Below are 21764 nucleotides of genomic sequence, written 5' to 3' on the forward strand. Positions count from 1 at the left end.
AATTTGATGAATATTTTCTCATACTGGAGGGTAAGAACCCCATGGTACTAATATTCATCATTTTTTTTATTTTTGAAAAGTTTTTGGAAATATATTTTTTTTTTTTTTTTCAAACTTGGTCAACTGTCAAAACTGGTCAAAATCGGGTCAATTGGTGAAAACCGGGTCAAACAGTTCAAACCCGGGTCAGTCTAGACCAATCGGGTCAACCTGGGCCAACCGGATCAAACGGGTCCAAAACTGGTTGAACAGGACCGAACCTTATGCCAAAATAGGTAAGGGGTACCCGACCTTCCTTATCTGGTGCTTGCACCGAATAATTGAATTAAACAGTTTTGTTTATAGAAATGAATCTTTGAAGAGTCAAACCGTTTTGTTTCCAAAACAAACATTACTTTTTTTGTAACCAAAAAACGAGCAGTACCTATTTTGTAAACAAAATCCGCCGCACATGCCACTTTCTAAATGACCAATCCACCATGCCTATATATACAGAGGACCCAAGGAAGAATTACAAGAAAACATACCTTCGTCCAGAGCGAAAGAGAATAGGAGAGTCGTACCTTAACCATCGTCCAGGGGAGTAAATAAGCCAAAGTGCCACACTGTCAGACATTCTACACCACGCCATGCCATGCCGGCGCCAGGCCAAGGTAAGCCAGCGCAATATTTTTTCTCGTGAAGCCCATACATGCGCTTGCGCTTCACTTATTTACATGTTAACTCAAATTTGCGCTTTCCTCACCAATCAATTAGGTCTGAAATCAACAAACTCACAGTACACACATACGATGAGGATGAGCCATACCTTACTCAGCCGATCAGTCCAACGGAGGAGAAGTTGGTGATGCCAAAACGTCAAGCTTACTTACCAATGACAGCTTTGCTCTCACGTACTCTTGGCATTTAGCAACTGTGAAACTTGGAGAAACTTCTTTGGCCAAGGTTAGACAATTTATTTCTCTCTACATATTACAATAGAGTGAAATATACAATGATATGCATGAACACAATGAACGCAATGCAACTATGTTAGCGTGAATTATTAGAAAGATTATGGTGTATGCATACTATGTTAGTAAAACAAGTACATGGTTTAGTTAGGAATATTGGCTTCAGAATTTTCTACGTGCTTGAAATCCTAGATTTTTCATCATAAGCCATCCAAAGCAAACCAAGTTTTTGAAAACAAATCATTTTTTTTTTTTTTTTTTTTTTTTTTTTGAAAATTTTGAAAACAATGGAAAACATTTTTTTTTTTATCCATAGAACACAAAAAAATACCACAAATGATTGAATAATAAGTAAAGGTGGGGAGCGAGTTACCGACAAGAAGAAGATCCTCATGAAGACGACCTCGGGATAGAAGTCACGATTAATCTTAGCACCAAATGAAGTAAGCACACACCACCCCTTTTTCCTATCTGATTGCATGATTCCACTATATGTTGAAAACCAACCATAAATCCTTTCCACCGGCCAATCCTAATCAATAATATATGCTGAAAACCAACCATAAATCCTTTCCACCGCTCAATCCACTATATGCTGAAAACCAACCATAAATCCTTTCCACCACTCAATCCACAATATGCTGAAAACCAACCATAAATCCTTTCCTTCCAATGATCATAAAGTACGATAGGACAACTTCTTAGAGACACTTCCGAAAACATCCCTTCTGGCCTTGATAACCTCTGAATGGATCACACTGTATTGGTGTATCTTCCAATGCCAAACCCCATTTTTTTTTTTTTTTTTTTTTTTTTTTTTTTTTTTTTTTTTTTGAAAATAAGGTAACTCATTTGAAGAGGAAAGCTCCCAATTTTTTTTTCATTCTTTTTTTTTTTTTTTTTTTTTTTTTTTACCTTGAAGCGTTTCTCAACTAGGAGATATAGTGGATCTAAAGATCAAGAGCGGACTTTCATGGGACTATAATGTAGGCTTAGGTAGTGGGTGGGTAAAAAAGAATAAGGATTTTTTTTTTTTTTTAATTTTGGGGTAGAACTTGTCATATAAAACGAAAATGATAAAGTATCCTAAACTTCCTATGAACCATCCTTTGAATTGATTTCAAATCTTGCCCCTTTGCATGGATTTTTTTCGCCCCTTGCATTTTTTTTTTTCGGCTTCTTTTGGGGGTAACCATTGGGGGTAATCATAGCATATTGTAGATTGGGACCATAGTAGATGCTTAACGATCTTTGGGATAATAATTGGTGATGAAAATGATTTTCCGATCATGACAAGTTCTATAAAATGGGATTGGGGGTATCTATGGGTAGGCTAAAGGGTAAAACTAGTTTCCTAAAGGACATAGGTCAAATCGTGGGGATGAAAGAAAAGGCTAAGGCTCAAAATGGCTTCTAGAGGAAACATACAACATTGGGTGGGCTTGTTAGGCTAATATATCAAACGGAAAAAAATGGCTGTGCTCCATCATTTCTCTAAGATTTCCACTATACTCTTTGTCTCTTAAAAAAAACAAGGTTGGGTACGAAAAGTACCTCTTTAATTGGTCGGCATTGGTAGGATTGGAGAACTTCAACACCATCAAGATCGGTGAGGATCGAAACTTTCCTGTGTAGAATCTTCTTAATAATGAAGGGCCCTCCCAATTAGGTCTCGAACTTCCCTCGTGGGTCTGGGCGGATGTTTAGGCCTAATTTCTTCGAGAACCAAATACCCCTTCCTTCAAATCTCGGACGAAAAAATTTTTATTAAATGCTCGGGCGATTCTTTGTCGGGTAAGCTCGTGCATGATTCGAAAGCTTTAAGTTGCTTTGTGCGTGATTAGGTTCAAAGACTCCACTCGGCTTGGATCCATTTCCTCCTCCGACCGGCATCAAATCCTCGCGAAAAATCACGTAAAGTAGGCATTTCTACCCGGGTGGCAAAAGCGGCCTCCATTCCATAAAATAGGGCGGGGGAGTAGACCACGTGGTATCGTATTTAACCGGTTCGATAAGCCCATAGTGCATATGGTAACTTGTGAACTACTATATTGGTGTCGGCCTTAAGCATATCATCATAGGACCAAGCAAACACATCTTTGTATTCCTTTAGCAATTCAATCGGGTTTCAACTTTCGAGAGAGGGTTAGAGTTGTACCAATCTTCACATCACGTGGTTCTTCTGTGGTGCTAAGATTAATTGTCTTTGTTTCCTCAATGACTGGCGTCGATCGGTCTTCATAATGTTCGTGAGGAAGAATGGACTCAGCAACTTCATTGTCCATTTCTTCTTCATCGTCGGGGGAAAGGGGGTCATAACCTGCACAAATCATCCAATCATCTTGCCCTAAGGCAAGTGGGTAAATCATATCTGCGGGAGTTTTTAAACTTTTTTGATTTTTTTGGATTTTTGAAATATATGAATTTTTTTGGATTTTTGAAATATGATTATATACATGGGTTGAAACAGAAAGTCTCACGGGCTTCTTTTTTTTTTGGGCCATATCGGATTCATAGAAAAGGCTTCAAAGAGAGGACTATGTTGGTCAACGGGGGGACGGATCGGTCATGGATATTTGGGTTCCCCAATCATCATAGTGTCCGTCAAGGATTGGATCCTCATCAGAATCTAACGTATCTAGAAACCTTTCCCAAATTTCATATTGCGTCTGGGAATCAGAAAGTGGCATGTTCTCAACATTCACCTGAGCGGGTCAATAATAGATTCCATATTCAACAAATCATCCAAATCAAGTATGGTCTAGGGTCCAATTTGGACATGATAAGGAGGATAGCCTTCGTCTCCTAGGTCAAAGATCTAACCCGGAACCGGCAAAGTAAAAGATGGAGTATAGTCCATACGACGAGGAGGATGTCGATCCAACCTCATTTATCCAATTAAACTGTCTAGCCTCATGATCCAACCTAAGTTGGCGATATCTGAATAGGAATTAACATCGGCTCGAAATAGTAACTTCCGAGAGTTTGGATCCGGGTCGCCGTCTTAGCCCAAAAAAATATATTGGAATCAATAATAGCCTCAATCTCGCGCCTTAGATCGGGTAGAGCCAATCGAGATGATTCATCGTGGCACTAGAATTGATAAACAATTTCGACAAATCCTTCCACAACCTCCTCAAGATAGCCTAGTCCTTTTCGATCATCTTGACTAGGAATCTGCAAATGGTTCTAAAATGCCGTTTTGTTTTTTCCCAACCCAAGTCCCGGAAAATAGTTACGCTCCGCGGAACAACCCGAAAGTAAATCTTGGGATTTCCATTGCAAAATGGGGTAGGGAGCTTCTCCTTGTCGGGTGCCCTAAACTCCATAATCCCTAATGGTTCCTCAGTGTAGTTACACTTTTCTTCAATCATTGGTATTACCTTATGCTCTTCTGAAGAATCCAAATCATCCGAATCACCAGTGATGCAGATAATCTTCCCTTGCCATAAGAACTTAAGCTTTCTGTGAAGCGTAGAGGGAATTGCACCGGCCTGGTGTAGCCATGGTCTGCCTAAAAGGAAATTGTAATTAGCCTCGATGTCCATAGCCAAGAATGTGACTTTGAACGTGACTGGACCTATTTGGACGTCGGTTGTAAACTCGCCAAGGACTTCTCTTCTTTGATTATCAAACCCATGAACTGCTCTGGCTGTATCCTTAGTGAAAGTGAAGTCTTCTGGCATGATTCCAATGGCTTTCGCAGAAATGGATTTGGCAGATATTCAAACCGGATCCATTGTCAATCAGTACAAATGGTACCTTATGGTTGTTACAATGCACCGTAATAGTCAATGCTTTCGTGTGGGTTATACCATCTGGGGTCAGATCATCATCAGAAAATGTTATGGAGTTTGTCTTCCTGAGGGAAGCGATGGTACGCGCCAAATCGTTCGGCTGGATGGAAGCTGGAACATGAGCTTGGTTCAAGGTTTGAAGAACTGCTTGCCTATGTTGGGGTGACGCCATGAGTAAGCCCCATATGGAAATATTGGACTTGGTTTTCTGCAATTGTTGGATTACTTCATTACCCTCCTGTTTTTCCGGTTCGATGGCGTGGGTGGGTCAAATTTGTTGGGCCAAGACCTGATCCTTCTGTAAGTGTGGTGGCTTGTATATCCTTCCTCCTCTTGTCAAACCGTGAGTCTCAACACATTCCTCCGCCAAACTAGGTTCTAATTGCTTCAACTGATGTAGTGAGATTGTTGAGTCATCTGTACTTTTCTCGGGCTCAATTAATTTCTTCCCTAGAACCTCCTCGGTATCGTGACTCTTGGCTGGCACGAACTGGACCTTTGGGATTGTGATCGGAGTTTGGATCACCTGCTGCTGAGTTGGATTCTGGCGAATCATGGGTCCTTGAGGTTCTGACCCCACTCGTGATGTCATAGATTGAGATGTATTCAAAGGATCTACCCATTTTGTAATGGGCCTCTGCATCATAAAGGATTCCAGGTGCTCTCTAGTCAACTTGAATGGCTTTTGAATCTGTGGAGTATGAAGAAATGGTGCTACCACCTCATTTAATTGGATACCTCTAGGCTTTGTTTGCTCCATGCATCTTTCGATTTGCATCTTGAAGATGCGGGGGCCTTGTGGTGTTAACATTGGATGTCTGTCTAATCGGAATGATGAATGATGTTGGATCTTTTTTGACAGCTTCCAAATTATTAACTCTCCCATTATGCATTGGTAGTGGATTTGTCGATATATTGGGAGTGCCGAGACTGGACGCATCTATCTTACCCTCATCAATTAAGTTTTGGATAAGATGTTTAAGGAGCATGCACCTCTCCGTCGTGTGACCTGGAGCCTGATGGAAGTCACAATGTTTTGAAGCGTCATACCAGAACGGCACCGGATTTGGAGGAGGCCTCGGCTGCATTAACGTAATCAAACCCTGTTGGACTAAAGCCTTCAATACAACTTGTAATGGGAAACCCAATTCTGTGAACTGTCTCTGTTGCCTGGGAAAACCCCCATCTTCTTTCTTCTTGGAAACTGACTTGATGGGAAAAAGGATGAGTTGTCACCTCTGACTGAATTTGCGTATGTGGCTGAGGTTGAACTTGTGCAGCAACCACATTGGCTTCTTTGTTGTTCACCGTTAAATGGGAGGCTTCTTCTTTTGGTTAGATCCTATAGACATTGAGTGATGGGAGAAATATTGCGGATGATAACCCATCTTCTATTTGTGATCCAGTGCAACTAAGGCTTGATATGTCGGATGATAACTAGCACTTAGCTGGTTGCATACTCTTGGTTCAAACTCTTCATAACCATCCTAATTTGCTCTCGCTCATGGGCCTATCAATGATTTGGGCCGCTTTTGTCCTCCATCTTGTAATGTACTCTGTAAAACTTTCATTCGGACCTTGCTTCAAAGCTTCAAGTTGCCTTGGCCCATTTGGATGTCGGTGTTGTAAAGAGAAGTGAGCTCTGAAAGCATTTTACCGATTCAGGCCAAGTCTTGATTTTTGCGTTTCAGTATTCATCCACCAAGTAAGGGCTGCACCCTTAAGACTCCTACGGAATAGTTGAACCATTAGTTACGGCCCGATTCCCATCGGTTGTAGATAACTTGCATACATCACGAATGTGGGCCTTTGGAATGACGGTTCCCTCATATCGCTCCATCTTTGGAAATTCAAATCCATGTGGTACTCGATGCGTGGATATGGACCGCAGATTATCAAGGTCCCAGTCTTCACCTTTCATCTTGGTCATTGCTTCTTTCAATTTCTTGATCTCCTCCATTACGGGGGTCAACCCGGTGGTTGGATTGGGTTTTGGATGCTTGGTATTGGGGTTCGTGTTGAGCGATGGTTGTGGAGTTTGTGGAAAATAGGTTGGGGTTGGTAACATAAATGGGTTGGACATCATGGTTGTAGTTGGAATTTGGTTTGGGCTTTGAAAAGTTTGATGAGTGAACGGTTGAGGCATGTAGGTTGTGTTATCCCGAGGAAAAATTGGGGACGGAGTATGGGTTGACATGGGAACATGCAATTGGGTTGATCTATGTGTCGATGCATCGGAGTAGGTAATGAGGTTGGTAGAATGGTAGGGTTAGGACTAACCATGGGAGGTAGTGTGATACGATTTGTTGTGGTTGACCGGACTTGGAGTTATTGCAAATTTTGACATCATCTTGAGAAACATCTTTTCCATCGCCTTCTCCATCAATTCCTCTTGACCGGTAGGGATTGACGATTCACCGAGAATTACTTGTATGTGGACCTCGAATGTTATTTGATAAAATTTGTCCCCTCGGATGGGGTCTTTGGTGGAGAACTTCCTTGTGGCACATACATACGTGATGAAGGTATAGGTGGCGGCGATAACTCTTGAGAAGAACCGTCCGTAGATTCTCCATTTGAATCAGTGATGAGTTAATGGTTGCACGAGATAACCTTAACCCCGGTCTTCTATTCCAACTAGCTTACGGATAAGCCTTCTTCTTTCCTATCTTAACTGAAACACCTCAAAGAAAATGTAAGTCCGACTCTCTAGGGATGTCCCCGGTGAGTCGCCAAAACTGTAAGCACAAAAATGTGTACCTAAGTCTATGCAATTGATTTTAGAGTCGCCACTAACTTTATTAAGAAAAAGTTGAGTAAAACCTCTGTGAAGGACTAGCCCTCGAAACTAGATGATTATTGGGTTCGGGAGTCAAGGTACGATGTGGGAAGGTGTTAGGCACCCACAATCGCCTGGTAAAACCAAATTTTTACTTCTATTGAGGTGTAACGTGTTAAGATAGGCAAACGAAGAAAGCTTGAGAAATTAATCTACCAAGTTGGATTAAAAACTAATAACTATATGCTATAATAAAAAAAGATAACCTAATATGCAATAAAAGAAAAAAGAAAGATGTCACCTTATTTGGAATGTTGCCTCATACTTGATTGTAGATTGATTGATTGATTGATGATAAACTTGATCTTGAATTGACAACTGTGATTTTTGGATTGAAACAGGTGATTTGAGGAAAAAAACAACTTTTGGTGAAAAGAAGTTTCTACTCAAGATCGACAAGAAGGAAAGAAGGATAAAATGAAGAACTAGAAGAAAAAATGAAGAACACTAAAGAGAAGAAGGCTATTAGCTCTGAATAACTAGGTCCAGATTATTAACTCCGAATTCCTAGCTCTAGCTTGCTCTAGATTATTTTTTTGTGGTGAATGAGACCCATATTTATAGCTTTTTGGGATGGATTTCAATATGGTAATGAGTTTGATCCAATGGCTGAGTGTTGATGAAGAAAAATCCAATGGCTTGATATCTTTTTGGTTGCACCTCCTAAATCTGGCCCTTGATTCAAGAGGTGGGATAAGGGGTGCGATCTTGGCCCTTGGTTTTTGGATATTTTAGATGGATTAGGGAAAAAAATCAAGCCCTACACGTCCTTAATGAGCCCATAATCCAGGGTTTCCAAACTTGGCTCCAAAATGGCATATTCTCTAGAATATTCTTGATTTTAGGGATCAAATCAAATCAAACAATTAAGGAAGGTTCTCTAGGTTTTTGGAGGCTTGAAAATGGGCTATAAACCCTAATGAAAAGGTCCAACTCGAGCTGGATCCACAGCCCATGAGCATATGTCCAAATCCAATCAAAAAGGCCCATCTTGACCATTTTATGAACACTGAAAATTCCCTTTGACCGGGTCAAAATTAGGCAAACTCTTCTTCACAAAAAATGTTAATTAATCCATTAGGAAGGTCCATGAACTCTTAAAAATACCCTTGGGTCGAAATCTTACTCCAAAAACGTTGCACTCAACGGTCGGCATAACAATTTGAAAAGCGGGATATGGCAAGATTAGGGTTTAAAATCCAAAAGAACCTAGGCAAGCTTGTACTCATTTCAAAGGATTTTTCAAGGGGAATTCAAATATGAAATAATCTTATCCAAAGAAAAAGTGGAAAAAACGAGATTTGGGCTCCAAAGGGTTACAGGGGCATTTTGGTAATTTTCAGCTCAAAACTCAGAAAGCAACGAAACTTCAGCCATAGCAAGAACAAGATGAGGAGAGTCTAAAGACACTAAAAGAAGATGAAAAGAAAGAAGATTGATGTAGAAATGAAGACTCTAGAAAGCAAATCACCTTATATGATCAATTTTAATTCAAGGCAAAATCGTGAATGAATTATGCCTGGAGTGCAAAAATGGGGTGTCTACAATATGCTTACTAGACTGTTCCAATTAGTTGGTAATTAAGTTATAATGTTTATGAGTTATGTATCTAATTACTGTTTTGGATTGGATTTCAATGTTAAAATTGGTTGTCTTGCATAATTGGTATGAATTTCTTCCAATCGAGTTGGATTTTATCTTTTCTGGGTTTAAAGCTTGATCTAAGATGTTGGAATAATGTCGAGAAAACAGGGGAAGGTTATGCCAAAAATTTGGAGGAATTGTGTTCATGGGCGTTGAGGAGCTATCTACCATTCCACCACTAATCAGAGAGGCAATGCGAATACACGCTTAAGATAGAAAACGGCAACATTAGAGCCTTTATCATGAGAATTACCATCTTTAGTTTTTGTTAGTATATATTTTTTGTTTTTTCTTTAAATTTAAACTTATCTACATTATTGTTCCTGAGAGGTTCAAGGTTAAATGCACATTAAATCGAGAGGCATATAGTTTGGAGGTAGATATAAAATACCCAACGTTTGGTCAATTTGTGCATACCATATACTAATTTTAATTAAATGAATTTGTCAATGAACTTCTTTCTTTTTTTTGCTAGATTTCTTAGATTTGAATTAATCAATTTCCAACTAAGAGATTGACAATGTGTTGATGAAAACTATATCATTGAACATGATTACAACGAACTATTGTTTTTCGTTTCCTTGAAAGAATCATTATACTTACTCCTCAAAAGAATTAGTATAAAGGAAACTTAATTTCATATGGCAGCCCCCTATTAATTTTTGATGCTACTGATGCATCAATTATATTTCAGTGGAGGAATGCCAGTCAATACTTTGCCAATAACGTTGGGTAATGTTGTATTGTAGTCCTACCTATATTAATATCCGTTTCTCCCAATATGCTCACAGAAAGCCACATCAGCAATATTTTTTAAAAAGTTCCTACTTAAAAAATAATTACTATGTTGATTACCAAACTAGCCTTATTATTGGTGTGTTTAGCAAATTATAAAAAAACGTTTTGGTCTTTTCTCATGTGTAGGAAAACAAAAACCAAATACACGCTCATATTTGAATTATACGTCGGGGTAATTGAGTAATTAACTACCGAAAACATAAACAAAACCTCACCCTACTCCAAACTCTCTCAAAATATCAACATATCTTTAATCTCTCTCTCTATACAATTTCTCTGAAGAAGAAGATCTGAAAAATGGCTTTGGACATCAGACAGAAACCAATAAGAAAAGAGATATAATAGTAAGCTTGGCCATAGGACAAGCAGATTAGCTAGTTGTTAATAGTTTGATAAAAGTAAAATTAGTTCATTGTGAACTATCAATGTAGCAGGCCCAGCCGCAGGCGGGCTAATTGGCTAGTAAACTAAATTGTTAGGTTAAATCCTCTAAAGCCCATAAACCTAACGGCTAAAGGCCCATAATCTCTATGAGCTAAATGGATTCAGCAACACACAGACAAATTGGTTCATCACTTCAGCAATTTAGAAATTTAGACATAATCTGTTCAATCTGTTCTGGTTCTTGCCAACTTCTGTTCTCAAATGGAACGAATCAACCAACACAAGTGACACTCTTAGATTGAAGATTTGTAGGACGGAGCCAGGAATCAACTCTAGTAGGGGCCGGTAATTTAAATTACAAAAAGATACAAATAAAAATTGGAGGTTCATACTATACCCATGAACGTAAGCGTAAATCGAACACAAGGTCTCTTTTAGATCAGTCGATTAGACATATGTTGTGAATTTTGTGGCATTTTATACTATGAGCCTTTTATACTTTGAAAACATCATTGCATTTGCATTTGTCTACACAAGTACACGGTGATGGATCCAAGGGACGGTTGCCTCCTAAAATTTTGGAAAAGAAAGAAGCATTAGTTATAAAATGTTTTGAGATAGAGTTTGTAATCCGCCAATGCAAAAGTCGATAAGCTAGCAAGTGGCAACATATGCCAGGATAGCAGGATTTCCCGAGTAGAGACTAGAGAGTTGTGGTCGACATCGAGACTTTGGACATTCTAGACACCAGAGTCACGGTCGATCAGATATTTTTCTAAACATGCAATGACTCGATAAAGAAGACGGGAATCACTTGCACGTTGCACCCAGCTACTGTCAGTATCCACGTGTATTTCCTCTACACCGTTGAGTTCAATTAACGTGACACGTTATTTTTAACTTAAAACAATCCAACTTAGCAACCCAAATGCGTGGACGGCAATGCAGCGTAGAAAATCAAAAAAGCAAAAAACTTTATAAAAAGACAAAAACGATCACCAAAAAGGTCGGACCACGTGAAGTCCTGAACCTTCTCTCTTCATTTTGATTTGAGCCATTGCCGTTCACCCACGTGTCCAGTTTCTACTCGTCAATTTCACCGAATGCGCTAGTAAATTCGCTACTTAAAGCAAAATAATAATAATATAATATGTAATTCGCTACTCGGCCTTACACAAAATAGTCCAACACAAACATGGAATGCCCTAGCATGAGGTGTAGTCATTGTCACCAAGTACGGTACGGGTTTAAAACGGTATACTTGAAAAAAACTTAGTTCGTGTTTTAAACTAGTCATCTAGGAAAAAATCGAAAAAAAGCAAAAAGCGTGGGGAGTAAAAAGCGGGTTTAAAAGCGGTAAAAGCGGGTTTAAAAGCGATATATCACGAAAAAAAGCGGTAAAACCGATGATAAATAATATAATAGATAAGGAGTTTGATTTTTCATAAAAGTGGAAAAAAAATAGACACATAAAATAAAAATAATAATATACAAATGAAAGAAAATTCAAATACACGAAAGTATCAAATTATCATTACTCATCCAAATACTATAAGTTTTAGATTCGATTGCCAAAACACTATTCAAAATAAAATACTACTAATTACCAACCATAATGGCATAATTAAGTACTACAAATAAGTTAATAACTTTAAAATTTTTAATTAATTATTAATAGTCTAAAGCAAAATAGAAGCGGTCTCAATAAGTCAATCTAGCCCACTCTTCAAAAAGGTAAACTCCAAAACCCTTTTTCTTTTCTAGCATTTTCTTTAAAAAAAAAAAAAAAAAGTTTTAAGCGGGAGATTTTCAAAATCACTCGGGTTTAAACGCGTTTAAAACGTTAAAACGGGTTTAAATCGTTTAAAACGGGTTTAAAACGTTTAAAACGCATTTTGTTGAAAAAAAAACCGGGTTTTAAACTGAAACCAGACGCCTTGGCAATATCTCGGGTTTTAAACGCGTTTTAAACCCGTATTTGGTGACAATGGGTGTAGTCTGATTTTTGATGATCTTGATGGGGTAGAGAGTCGGAAATAATTTCTTGACATGCTATACTAGTCATCTAGGAAAAATCGATAACAAGTACAATTTCAAATCAATTTTTTTTTTTTCTATCTCATTTGCATGGATGGGACTGGATAAAGAGTTCAGTTACTTCAGGTCGAGTTTAAACATGTTTTGAGCTCTTTCTTAAATCGAGATGAGCGAGCTTGAATGATTGAATATGAAGCTCGCCTAGCCTCGATTGCATTATCCACCTATACTAATAATAAACTTCCTACTTAGCTATTTGGGCAACTCATTTCTAAATTGCTAGTATTACAATCTGAAACGAGTTTGAACATATCCAAGATATAAAAAACTACCACACAATCTTGTTAGCAATTTGGAATACAAAAATTATTTGGTACGAGAATAATTCGAATGTCATTCGTTTACATGTTAGAAAAATTCGCAATATTAACGTACTATGTGTTTATACGAATATTAAAAATTTTGAAATAAAAATTCGGATTTCAAAAATTCGATACATTTAAAAAAAAATTGTAATATATATTTAGCAATATAATTAAAATGTTCCATTACTTTTACTCTACACAAACTCTAATAATCTAGATATACAACAACCAATTATAATTCACAAACATTTGTCCTAGCTGTTTTTCAAAAATTTGATTATGTTGTCGAGCGGGTTCATTAGAAATTAAATGTTAGAATTAGGTAAGGCTAGAGTCTAGTAGTTGACTGCTCAAACATTAATAATTTTATTCTCCAACACTTTTCTATCTCTTTTGTACTCATATCTATTTTAGAATGTAGATTTGCAAATTGTTGAGAAAAATAAGAATTAGAAACAACACATATATGTCTCTATATTAGTTTACTCTTTTGAATTGCAAAAAAAAAAAAAATGCTCTTCAACATATATGCAAAAGCTTTTAAGAATGTCTTTCAAAGTTTACTTTTTTGTTATTATTTATATATCTTTATGCTACTCATCTTTACAAAAATTTGATTTTTCATTTTATTAATTATTATTTTATATTAAAAAAATTTTAAATAAAATTTTAAATAGAAACTTGTGTTTTATATGTTTATAGTGAAAAACAAACGCAAATTATTCTAGGGCGATCTTGGACATACCCATAAAAACACTCCCGTACCCCAACTTTGAAATAAATAAATAAAATTGTTTAAGACACATTTAGATTTCTAAATTATCCTTTCTTTTATTAAGTATATCAAAGACAAAACAAAACAAGTGTTTATCCTTCCACCAAACACAAACCCTTCGCACTTATTTTTTTTTTTTTTTCTGTCATTTTTTTTCTCCTTTACGAAAGGAATTAGAAAGAGATGAAATTGTAGAATTTAGTGTTCTTCCTCCTCTCACTCCATTAATGTATTTTTTCCTCATTACAGCTCCTTGCTGTCTTTCTCATTTCCCGCTTGAGAAATTTTCAATTTGATATATTTCTACTAAACTCCTTTAACCAAATTTTCAATTTGATATATTTCTACTAAACTCCTTTAACCCTTCTACAATGATGAAGAAGAAGTAATTCCAAAAAAAAAAAAAAAAATCAAATTTGAAGCAACTTCTAGAAGAGGAAAAAAACAATTTGTTTTTTGAGCATTCTTTTATCTTTATTATAAGTTCTCTTATTGTGTAGTGTGCTGTAGTAACACAAAGATTCTTCAAGGTCCAGAGTATTACTTTCAATTTTTTTTATTTGTTGTTTTCTTTTGGAATGAGTCTCGGTCTTTTTGTTTTTTATCTTTTTTTATCTCTATTGGAAATATCTCAAATTAATTTGGAAGATATTATTGGATTGAAACGGTTATTGGAGTATGACAAAAACTGAGTTAGTTATGGGGTACGGGAGTATTTTTATGGGTATGTCCAAAATCACCCTTATTCTAAATCCTTTATGCCTTCAAAAATCCAATCCTATTATTCGGAGAATTGATAACCATGCTATACAATAACCAAAAACAAGAAAAACAAAATTATCACAATATGTCGGACACTTTAGTGTCAAACAGTGTTAGATGCTAAAATATCTCATTCCCTGTTTCACTTCTACTTTACAGTTAATTCGCAGAAAGTACACCAAATGAAAAATCAGTTAACACGTGTTAGTAATAACACGTGTCGAAAAAGTATACAGTTAAGAAATGATAAAATAATCCTTATCTAACGGTTATAAAATCGAAAAGCTCGTTCCCTTTTCCTTTCCTATCTATCTCCTCTTTATAACTTCAGAAAATCTAAGCAACAACAAACGAAAATTTCTCAAACCGAAAAAAAGCCGAAACCTCTTTTCCTTCAGTAATCTCCTTTACAATCTCCTACTCTTTTTTTACAATATTCTTCCATGGCGTTGAGTTTGTCACACCAAATAGGATCATTATCAGGAAAACCAATCACATCATCAGAAACAGCTGATCCAACAGCTAGTCTTAACGCAGCAGCAATATGGAAACCACCCACATCATCTAATCTTCGATGTAGGGTGCAGAAACAAGGAGGAGATGTTCTTGACTCATTATCTTCACCACCTGTGAGTCCCTGTCGATCCCCAAGTATAAGACCCGATTTAAACGTCGCGTGTCAAGCTCTTGTAGCGGAAAGAACTGAATTTGAAACATCCTTGGAAGAGAAAATGATAACAATTAAAGAACATAAAGAAGGGAGTAGTGGGAAGGATAAAGGAAAAGGTGGGGTGCCTGTATATGTAATGATGCCGTTGGATAGTGTGACTATGGGAAATGGGGTGAATAGAAAGAAAGCAATGAATGCTAGTTTACAAGCACTTAAGAGCGCCGGTGTGCAAGGTATTATGATGGATGTGTGGTGGGGTTTGGTTGAAAGAGATGGACCTGGGGTGTATAATTGGGGTGGGTATAATGAATTAATGGAAATGGCTAAAAAACATGGTCTCAAAGTTCAAGCTGTTATGTCTTTTCATCAGTGCGGTGGTAACGTTGGTGATTCCGTCAGGTGTGTTTCTTTTTTCACTTTTTTATTGTTTTATTGTTCAATCAATTTGTATCTAATTTATGGGTTAATTTGTAAGCAATTTTTATAGAAGGTTAAATAAATAATAAAAATAAATTATAGGAGGGGTTATGGTTAATTTGTTTAGAAATATTTTTAAGGGAAGTCCTGATGGTGAATTTTGAGAGAGTTGGCTTTGTAGAAGTAGGACCACCTGTCATGTCTTTTTGGATCCATGCCAAAGTACACTTTTGGTTGCAAGTAAAGTCGGTGGGGACTGGGGAGTTCACGGGAGATTGGTTATCTGCACCCCGGAGTAGTACTTGTTTAACCTCGGGTCTGTAATTGGTTGACCAGAATATTATAAATTGCCTCGGTTGATTTGCTTGTGTCCAAAGTCCAAACAACCTGGACCAGCCAAATTCGTCTGATTTTATAATCAATTTAAACGCGTAAATAGCGTGATAGATGGCCCACAGTCACATGATGATGTCCATGAAACTTGGTTTCTTTTTGTTTAGTTTTTAATCTCTGACACGCACCTGACTCATCTACGGAGATTTTGATATCACGCAACTAATAAGGAGTGCTGCTACACTGACACAGAAAATTGACACGTCTATCCAATACAGTGACATGGCAGATGATAATAACTTGTATCATCGTTCTACAAGTCATATAATTATTTTTGTACTGTCATATATCATGTTGATACATGATTTGGGTCGGGTCGGATGAATGTGTCAATTTTCTGTGTCAGTGTAGAATTATTGACTAATAAGTGGCTCTCGTTTTTGTACTGTCCATTTTTGGAATAATTTTTGTACAGAATGCTTATTTAAATTTTAAATAATGAGCTTAATAGTAAGACATCATTATGTTGATAAAATAATTTGGGTGCGTCTTAGACATGTTTTTTTATTGGTGTATGTGGATTTCATTGATTGATATAGGTGGTGGAGCTCAAAAATTTGACCAATGGGTCTGAGGATTTTAATTTTATTATAAAGCGCAATAGTTATGCTGACTTATAAGTTTGAAAAGAAAAAAATAATGAAGTTTGAATTGATGAAATGACCAACCTGAATATTTGTAGCATCCAATGGATAGGAAGATTTAAGAATGTTGAAATGTTGAATACTGGTGCCTACTGTGTAGGCACCATTTTGATGGTCGTACAGTAATACCTCTTGTGGTTAAATTTACTTGCCAAAATCTCGTTCACATATGTTGGTTTTGGTTGGCCTAGTACTATGTATATGCATTTTTTGATAGTTTAGAGAGTACAAATTAATATAGTTTTTGGGCTTTAGTAAGATGTGAGTTTCATGGTGGAATCCAATATTCAGATTTCAAAACTGGTAGCACGCCAACCAATTAGGTGGCCTGTGCAAATGATGTATATCGAAGGATGTTTTCTGGCTGGGTCACAATCTGTTTAGTAAAACAGTACTGTGTATATTAAAAAAAAATTGAAACAATTTCATTTCAGTTTCTAATGTTTGGAAGTTGTTTAGGTGTCTAGCAACTCTTGACCTGATGTTATCAGCTGAATCGGTAACTGAAGTGTGTTCTTGTATTGCAGTATACCTCTACCAAAATGGGCGACGGAGGAAATTGATAAAGACCCAGACCTGGCATACACTGATCAATGGGGAAGAAGGAATTACGAATATATCTCACTTGGTTGTGACACCCTCCCAGTACTCAAGGGAAGAACACCTGTTCAGTGCTATGCTGATTTCATGCGTTCTTTCAGAGACAACTTCAAACACCTACTTGGAGACACTATAGTGGTAACTACTTCACCTCAATCTTTTTCACTATGGAATACTTTTGGGGATAATGAATGTAATTTGAATATGGCGGTTCTCTTTCTGGAAGACCGTGTGCATAAGTGCATTAGGTCTAAAGTTTAGTTAGAAATCGAATTTATATGATACAGAAAATTGCATGTAAGTGATGCATTGGGCTTTGGTCTTCAAAGGAGGACAACATTTACCAGTACTATGCACCTAACACCATGTTTTTGAGCCAAACAATAGACTCAGGAATGAGATTGCTGACATTAACTACAGAATGGTGGATAAATAATTGTTTTGAAAAGTAATAATTTATGGCCCAGTTGAGAAGAATGTTCATGTGCGGAACCTTAACCCTTTTGTTGTGCTTTTTCGTTTGCTTTTTTTCCAGGAAATTCAGGTAGGAATGGGCCCAGCAGGGGAGTTACGATATCCCTCATACCCTGAGCAGAATGGGACCTGGAAATTCCCTGGAATTGGAGCTTTCCAGTGTTATGACAAGGTGAATATCTACTTCAAGCTAAAAGTAGCTTCCAAGACAATATGACACTGAGCATATATATATATTCTCTACCTATGACTTATTGACAGTCTTGACGGTTCATATCTCTTTTGTGCAGTACATGCGCAGCAGTTTGAAAGCTGCCGCTGAAGCTTCTGGAAACCCAAAATGGGGAAGCAGTGGCCCTACTGATGCTGGCCACTACAATAACTGGCCAGAGGATACTCAATTCTTTCGCCGAGAAAATGGTGGTTGGGATAGTCCGTATGGCAAGTTCTTCCTATCGTGGTATTCTCAGATGCTCCTCGACCATGGTGAGAGAATACTTTCGAGTGTCCAATCCATCTTCGAAGCCACTGGGGTCAAGATCTCTGTGAAAGTAGCCGGCATTCACTGGCATTATGGAACTAGGTCACATGCGCCTGAGCTCACGGCTGGGTACTATAACACCCGAACCCACGATGGCTACATCCCAATTGCAGAGATGTTGGCACGCTATGGTGCCATATTCAACTTTACATGTATAGAGATGCGTGATCATGAGCAGCCACAAGATGCATTATGTGCTCCAGAGAAGCTGGTACGGCAAGTGGCATTGGCTACACGTAAGGTTGGTGTTCCACTTGCAGGTGAAAATGCATTGCCACGGTATGATGAGACTGCACATGAACAGATACTGAATGCCTCCTCATTGAATCTTGAAGAGATTGAGCAGGAGAATGAGATGTGTGCATTTACGTACTTGCGTATGAACCCAGATCTCTTCCAGGCTGATAACTGGAGAAAGTTTGTTTCCTTTGTGAAGAGGATGAAAGAGGGGAAGGGGGAAAAGAAGTGCTGGGAACAAGTCGAACGAGAGGCAGAACAATTTGTGCACATAACTCGACCCCTGGTACAAGAGGCTGCTGTTGCTTTGATGCACTAGTTGAGTTGTATGTAACAGTCAATAATTGGTGGCAGTTCTTCATCAATTATGTACATCTTCCTGGGTACAATTTAAATGTGCTTGTGGTCATAGAAACAGGCAGTATTGTTTCGGGCATCTTAGTGATGTGTTTAGAAACATGTATAGAACATTATGCTGGTGCTTTTTTCTTTTCTTTTTTCTTCCGAAAAGGTACCAGCTTGTTGTAGTATTATGTTACTTCCTCGAATAAAATCTGTGTTGAGGTTCGCTCACAGTCCGACCCTTTGTTTTTTCTCAGTTAAGTTATACGGGGATCTTACTAGATCATGTTTTTACAAGAGGGACTTGCAACGTGTTTTTGAAAACGCATTTGCTTTCATGGAAACAAATCTAGAAACCTGGCTTCATTTTTAAACTCTTCAAGATATCGTTTTGCATGCAATGGGGCTTGATTTGGGCAATATATAATCAGGCTATATCGTGGATTGAGAGGGAACGTGTTGACGATCATGTACATGTAGAGTTGTAGACTAACTGAACGTATGAAGCTATATATTTGCTAACGAAAGTGGGTTGTCTGCTTGTCTACCATTCGGAATGTAGTTAGTGGTGAACTTGTAAGTCGTCATAGGGGCGTAATTTACTGAATCTGTCGAATACCTGTGCACACGCATAACCAATCAGCCATAACATTAGTGGGAAATTTTAGAAATTAAGGATAGCATAACTCTTTAATGTGTTGTGTTAATTTGACAGTCTCCAACTTACAATAATGTATACAGTTGAAGAGAAAATTTGAGATACACATGATTTTTGCAACCTTAACTTTGTGTGGTATGGAGGTTCTAAGGAGAACCTCAGACTATAGATTTGATCATGGCTTGAAAACTCTTTGTTTGTCCATCAGGTCTCTCAATCACAAGACAAGGTCATCAAATATATCTCTCACCAGCAATAAGTTGACACGTCTCACTCAAAAACAGGATCACAGAGTACACGTGGAAATGCCAAATTGAGTGTGAAAAACTATATAAAGCGTAACTCATGCTCATTTTACAAAGACCATAACAACACTCTAATTCCCACAAGATTACTCTACACATAAGTACATAACTCCTTTCCAAAATGTCTTCTCAACAAACCTTCAGAGCTGGTGAAACCCAGGGTAACGCAGAGGTTAGGCAGCCATTCACTTTATTAAATCCAAATTTCGAGCTTAGCTCATCAAAATATCAAATATGATGCTTAAAATGAGGGTTTCAAAACACTTTTGGTACTGAGTTTGTAATCTGTTTTGACAGGCCAAGGCCGAAGACTGGATCAATCTACTAAGGATACCGCAAATGCAGCTCAAGACAAGGCCTGCAATGCAGCCCAATCAGCAAAAGAGTCTGGCCAACAGGGTCAAGAGCACGCAGCAGGATTCATTCAACAGGTTCTTTCTTTGTGCTTTAGATGCTTACAATATTTGTGTTCGTTTTGCTAGTATGTGTGATAAAATCGTGACATATTAGCTTATTAAAATCATCTTCAAGAATATCAGATTTAATGACTTGAGTATCAGATTCATTCTGAACCCATTGAAGTCTATGTATGTATCGTAAGACCTTCTATTTGTTTTTAAATGAGTCAATTTTGTAAGCCACAAGTCGAACACAAATACAAGTGATCAATGTCTTGTGCGCAAGAGTAGTACAAGCGCACAACAATATTTCATATGTGATCGATATGAGTTCCGAATCCGAAAGTTTAAACGTTTGTTTTATATGCGCGCACCAGATTGATTGTGTGGGATTGATTGATGAACATACTAATCAGTTTAAGTTGATTTCTCTGTCTAAAATGAAGTCCTACATAGCAGATGTTGATACAAATAACCTTTGTTAGTCCAACATGGCTACATATATAGTTGAACTTTCACTTCCCAACCTAATATGCATACAATTTGGAAATTTGAAACTAGTCTTCAGCAAAAATGCACGTATGTAGAGTCCTCTAGTGTTTTGCAAACAAGTTACGTCTGAAATCTCCACAGTATATGCTTCCTTGAGTTAAATTACAATGCTTGACCTTAATCCGTCTATATAAGGATTTAATGTGTGGCGCACTAAAATGGCAATCAGATTTGATGTTTTGCTGTTTTGCAGACTGGGGAGCAAGTAATGAACATGGCCCATGGTGCAATGGACAGTGTGAAGACCACACTCGGAGTGGGTGATCATAGCCACAAGAAATGAGATCTTGACCAACAAATTATGAAGTTTTCCTTTCAGTCACTCTATCAATAACCTTCTCCTTCCTGCTCTCTTCTAAAGAATAGAGAGAATGATGTAGAGAGATCGCCTAATTTGTTGAGTTCTCTATATACCAAGAGTTTTATGGTGCTTAATTTGTGAATAAGCACCGTTAATTAGTTTCTTGAACTACCTATTTCTTTAGATTTACTTGTAAAGGAATTCATTTATATGCGATTCCAAAGCAATAAAATTACTTAGTTTTAAAAATGACTTTTCACATTTATACATTTTATGCTATTTCTTTAGATTTTATAACGGAGGACAAAATGTTACTAGAACGACAAATATCTCGCCTTAATTTAGTGTTACTCCTCTGGCTAGATTGTTTGCCAGATCAGTCCCATATAAATTGTCACTTAAAGTTACAATACATCATATCCTTTAACTAACCGATTGCCAAAAAATAAAAATAAAAATAGAATATTTAACTTCAACTATTGCCATGAAAAATTTAGCTATGGAAACATATCACAAACTAATTAGCCCCTTAAAAGTGCTATTAGCTCTAGAACTAGCTTTCGAACCTGTCCTTCGAACGGGTGTCGTTATATTAAATTATTTAAAAAAATATTAGCAACTATGCAGAGTTATGAAATAGGGAAATTATATTAATCACTCATTCAAGTTTTTTGTGCCACTCTCTATAAAAAAAAAAAAACACCAAACCTTGATAAAACTCATCAACTTATTTTTGTTGTTAGGTTTAATAATAGAAGTTTGATTGAAATTTTGTGCGAATGCCCAATATGGCGAAGATGATATTGAAGCTACTTGAATAGCAAGACATTCCCAATTATAATAAAATAATTATAATAAACACTACTTAAAATGCAAAA

At 37.2% G+C, this 21764-nt stretch overlaps 2 protein-coding genes and 1 long non-coding RNA gene across 3 annotated transcripts; all 3 read left to right on the plus strand.

The window, feature by feature from the left end:
* The first annotated feature begins 516 nt into the window (after positions 1-516).
* On the plus strand, positions 517-8489 carry LOC147506532 (uncharacterized). The gene is made up of 3 exons (XR_015193804.1): positions 517-653; positions 757-945; positions 7931-8489. It is a non-coding gene; the product is annotated as an uncharacterized LOC147506532 (long non-coding RNA).
* A 6161-nt stretch (positions 8490-14650) lies between these two features.
* Positions 14651-18905, plus strand: LOC147506533 (beta-amylase 1, chloroplastic-like). The gene is made up of 4 exons (XM_086558642.1): positions 14651-15423; positions 17006-17216; positions 17614-17724; positions 17843-18905. Exons 1-4 carry the CDS (start codon positions 14798-14800, stop codon positions 18647-18649), a joined length of 1755 nt encoding a protein of 584 aa, XP_086414768.1. The 5' UTR covers positions 14651-14797; the 3' UTR covers positions 18650-18905.
* Positions 18906-19756: 851 nt separating this feature from the next.
* On the plus strand, positions 19757-20868 carry LOC147506534 (late embryogenesis abundant protein 1-like). Its single transcript, XM_086605784.1, has 3 exons — positions 19757-19796; positions 19933-20066; positions 20779-20868. Exons 1-3 carry the CDS (start codon positions 19757-19759, stop codon positions 20866-20868), a joined length of 264 nt encoding a protein of 87 aa, XP_086461910.1.
* The last annotated feature ends 896 nt before the right edge of the window (positions 20869-21764 follow it).

The sequence above is a fragment of the Coptis chinensis genome, chromosome 4, assembly GCF_015680905.1.
Source record: "Coptis chinensis isolate HL-2020 chromosome 4, ASM1568090v1, whole genome shotgun sequence".
In the NCBI taxonomy this organism is placed as follows: Eukaryota; Viridiplantae; Streptophyta; class Magnoliopsida; order Ranunculales; family Ranunculaceae; genus Coptis; species Coptis chinensis.

What these genes read in the sequence shown, in the direction of transcription:
- LOC147506533 (XM_086558642.1), top strand. Translation starts at nt 14,798, where the DNA reads ATGGCGTTGAGTTTGTCACACCAAATAGGATCATTATCAGGAAAACCA. An exon ending in TACTTGGAGACACTATAGTG is followed by an intron (nt 17,217 to 17,613) that starts GTAACTACTTCA and finishes CTTTTTTTCCAG; the next exon opens with GAAATTCAGGTAGGAATGGG. An exon ending in CTTTCCAGTGTTATGACAAG is followed by an intron (nt 17,725 to 17,842) that starts GTGAATATCTAC and finishes TCTTTTGTGCAG; the next exon opens with TACATGCGCAGCAGTTTGAA.
- LOC147506534 (XM_086605784.1), top strand. Translation starts at nt 19,757, where the DNA reads ATGTCTTCTCAACAAACCTTCAGAGCTGGTGAAACCCAGG. An exon ending in CAGAGCTGGTGAAACCCAGG is followed by an intron (nt 19,797 to 19,932) that starts GTAACGCAGAGG and finishes CTGTTTTGACAG; the next exon opens with GCCAAGGCCGAAGACTGGAT. An exon ending in CAGCAGGATTCATTCAACAG is followed by an intron (nt 20,067 to 20,778) that starts GTTCTTTCTTTG and finishes GCTGTTTTGCAG; the next exon opens with ACTGGGGAGCAAGTAATGAA.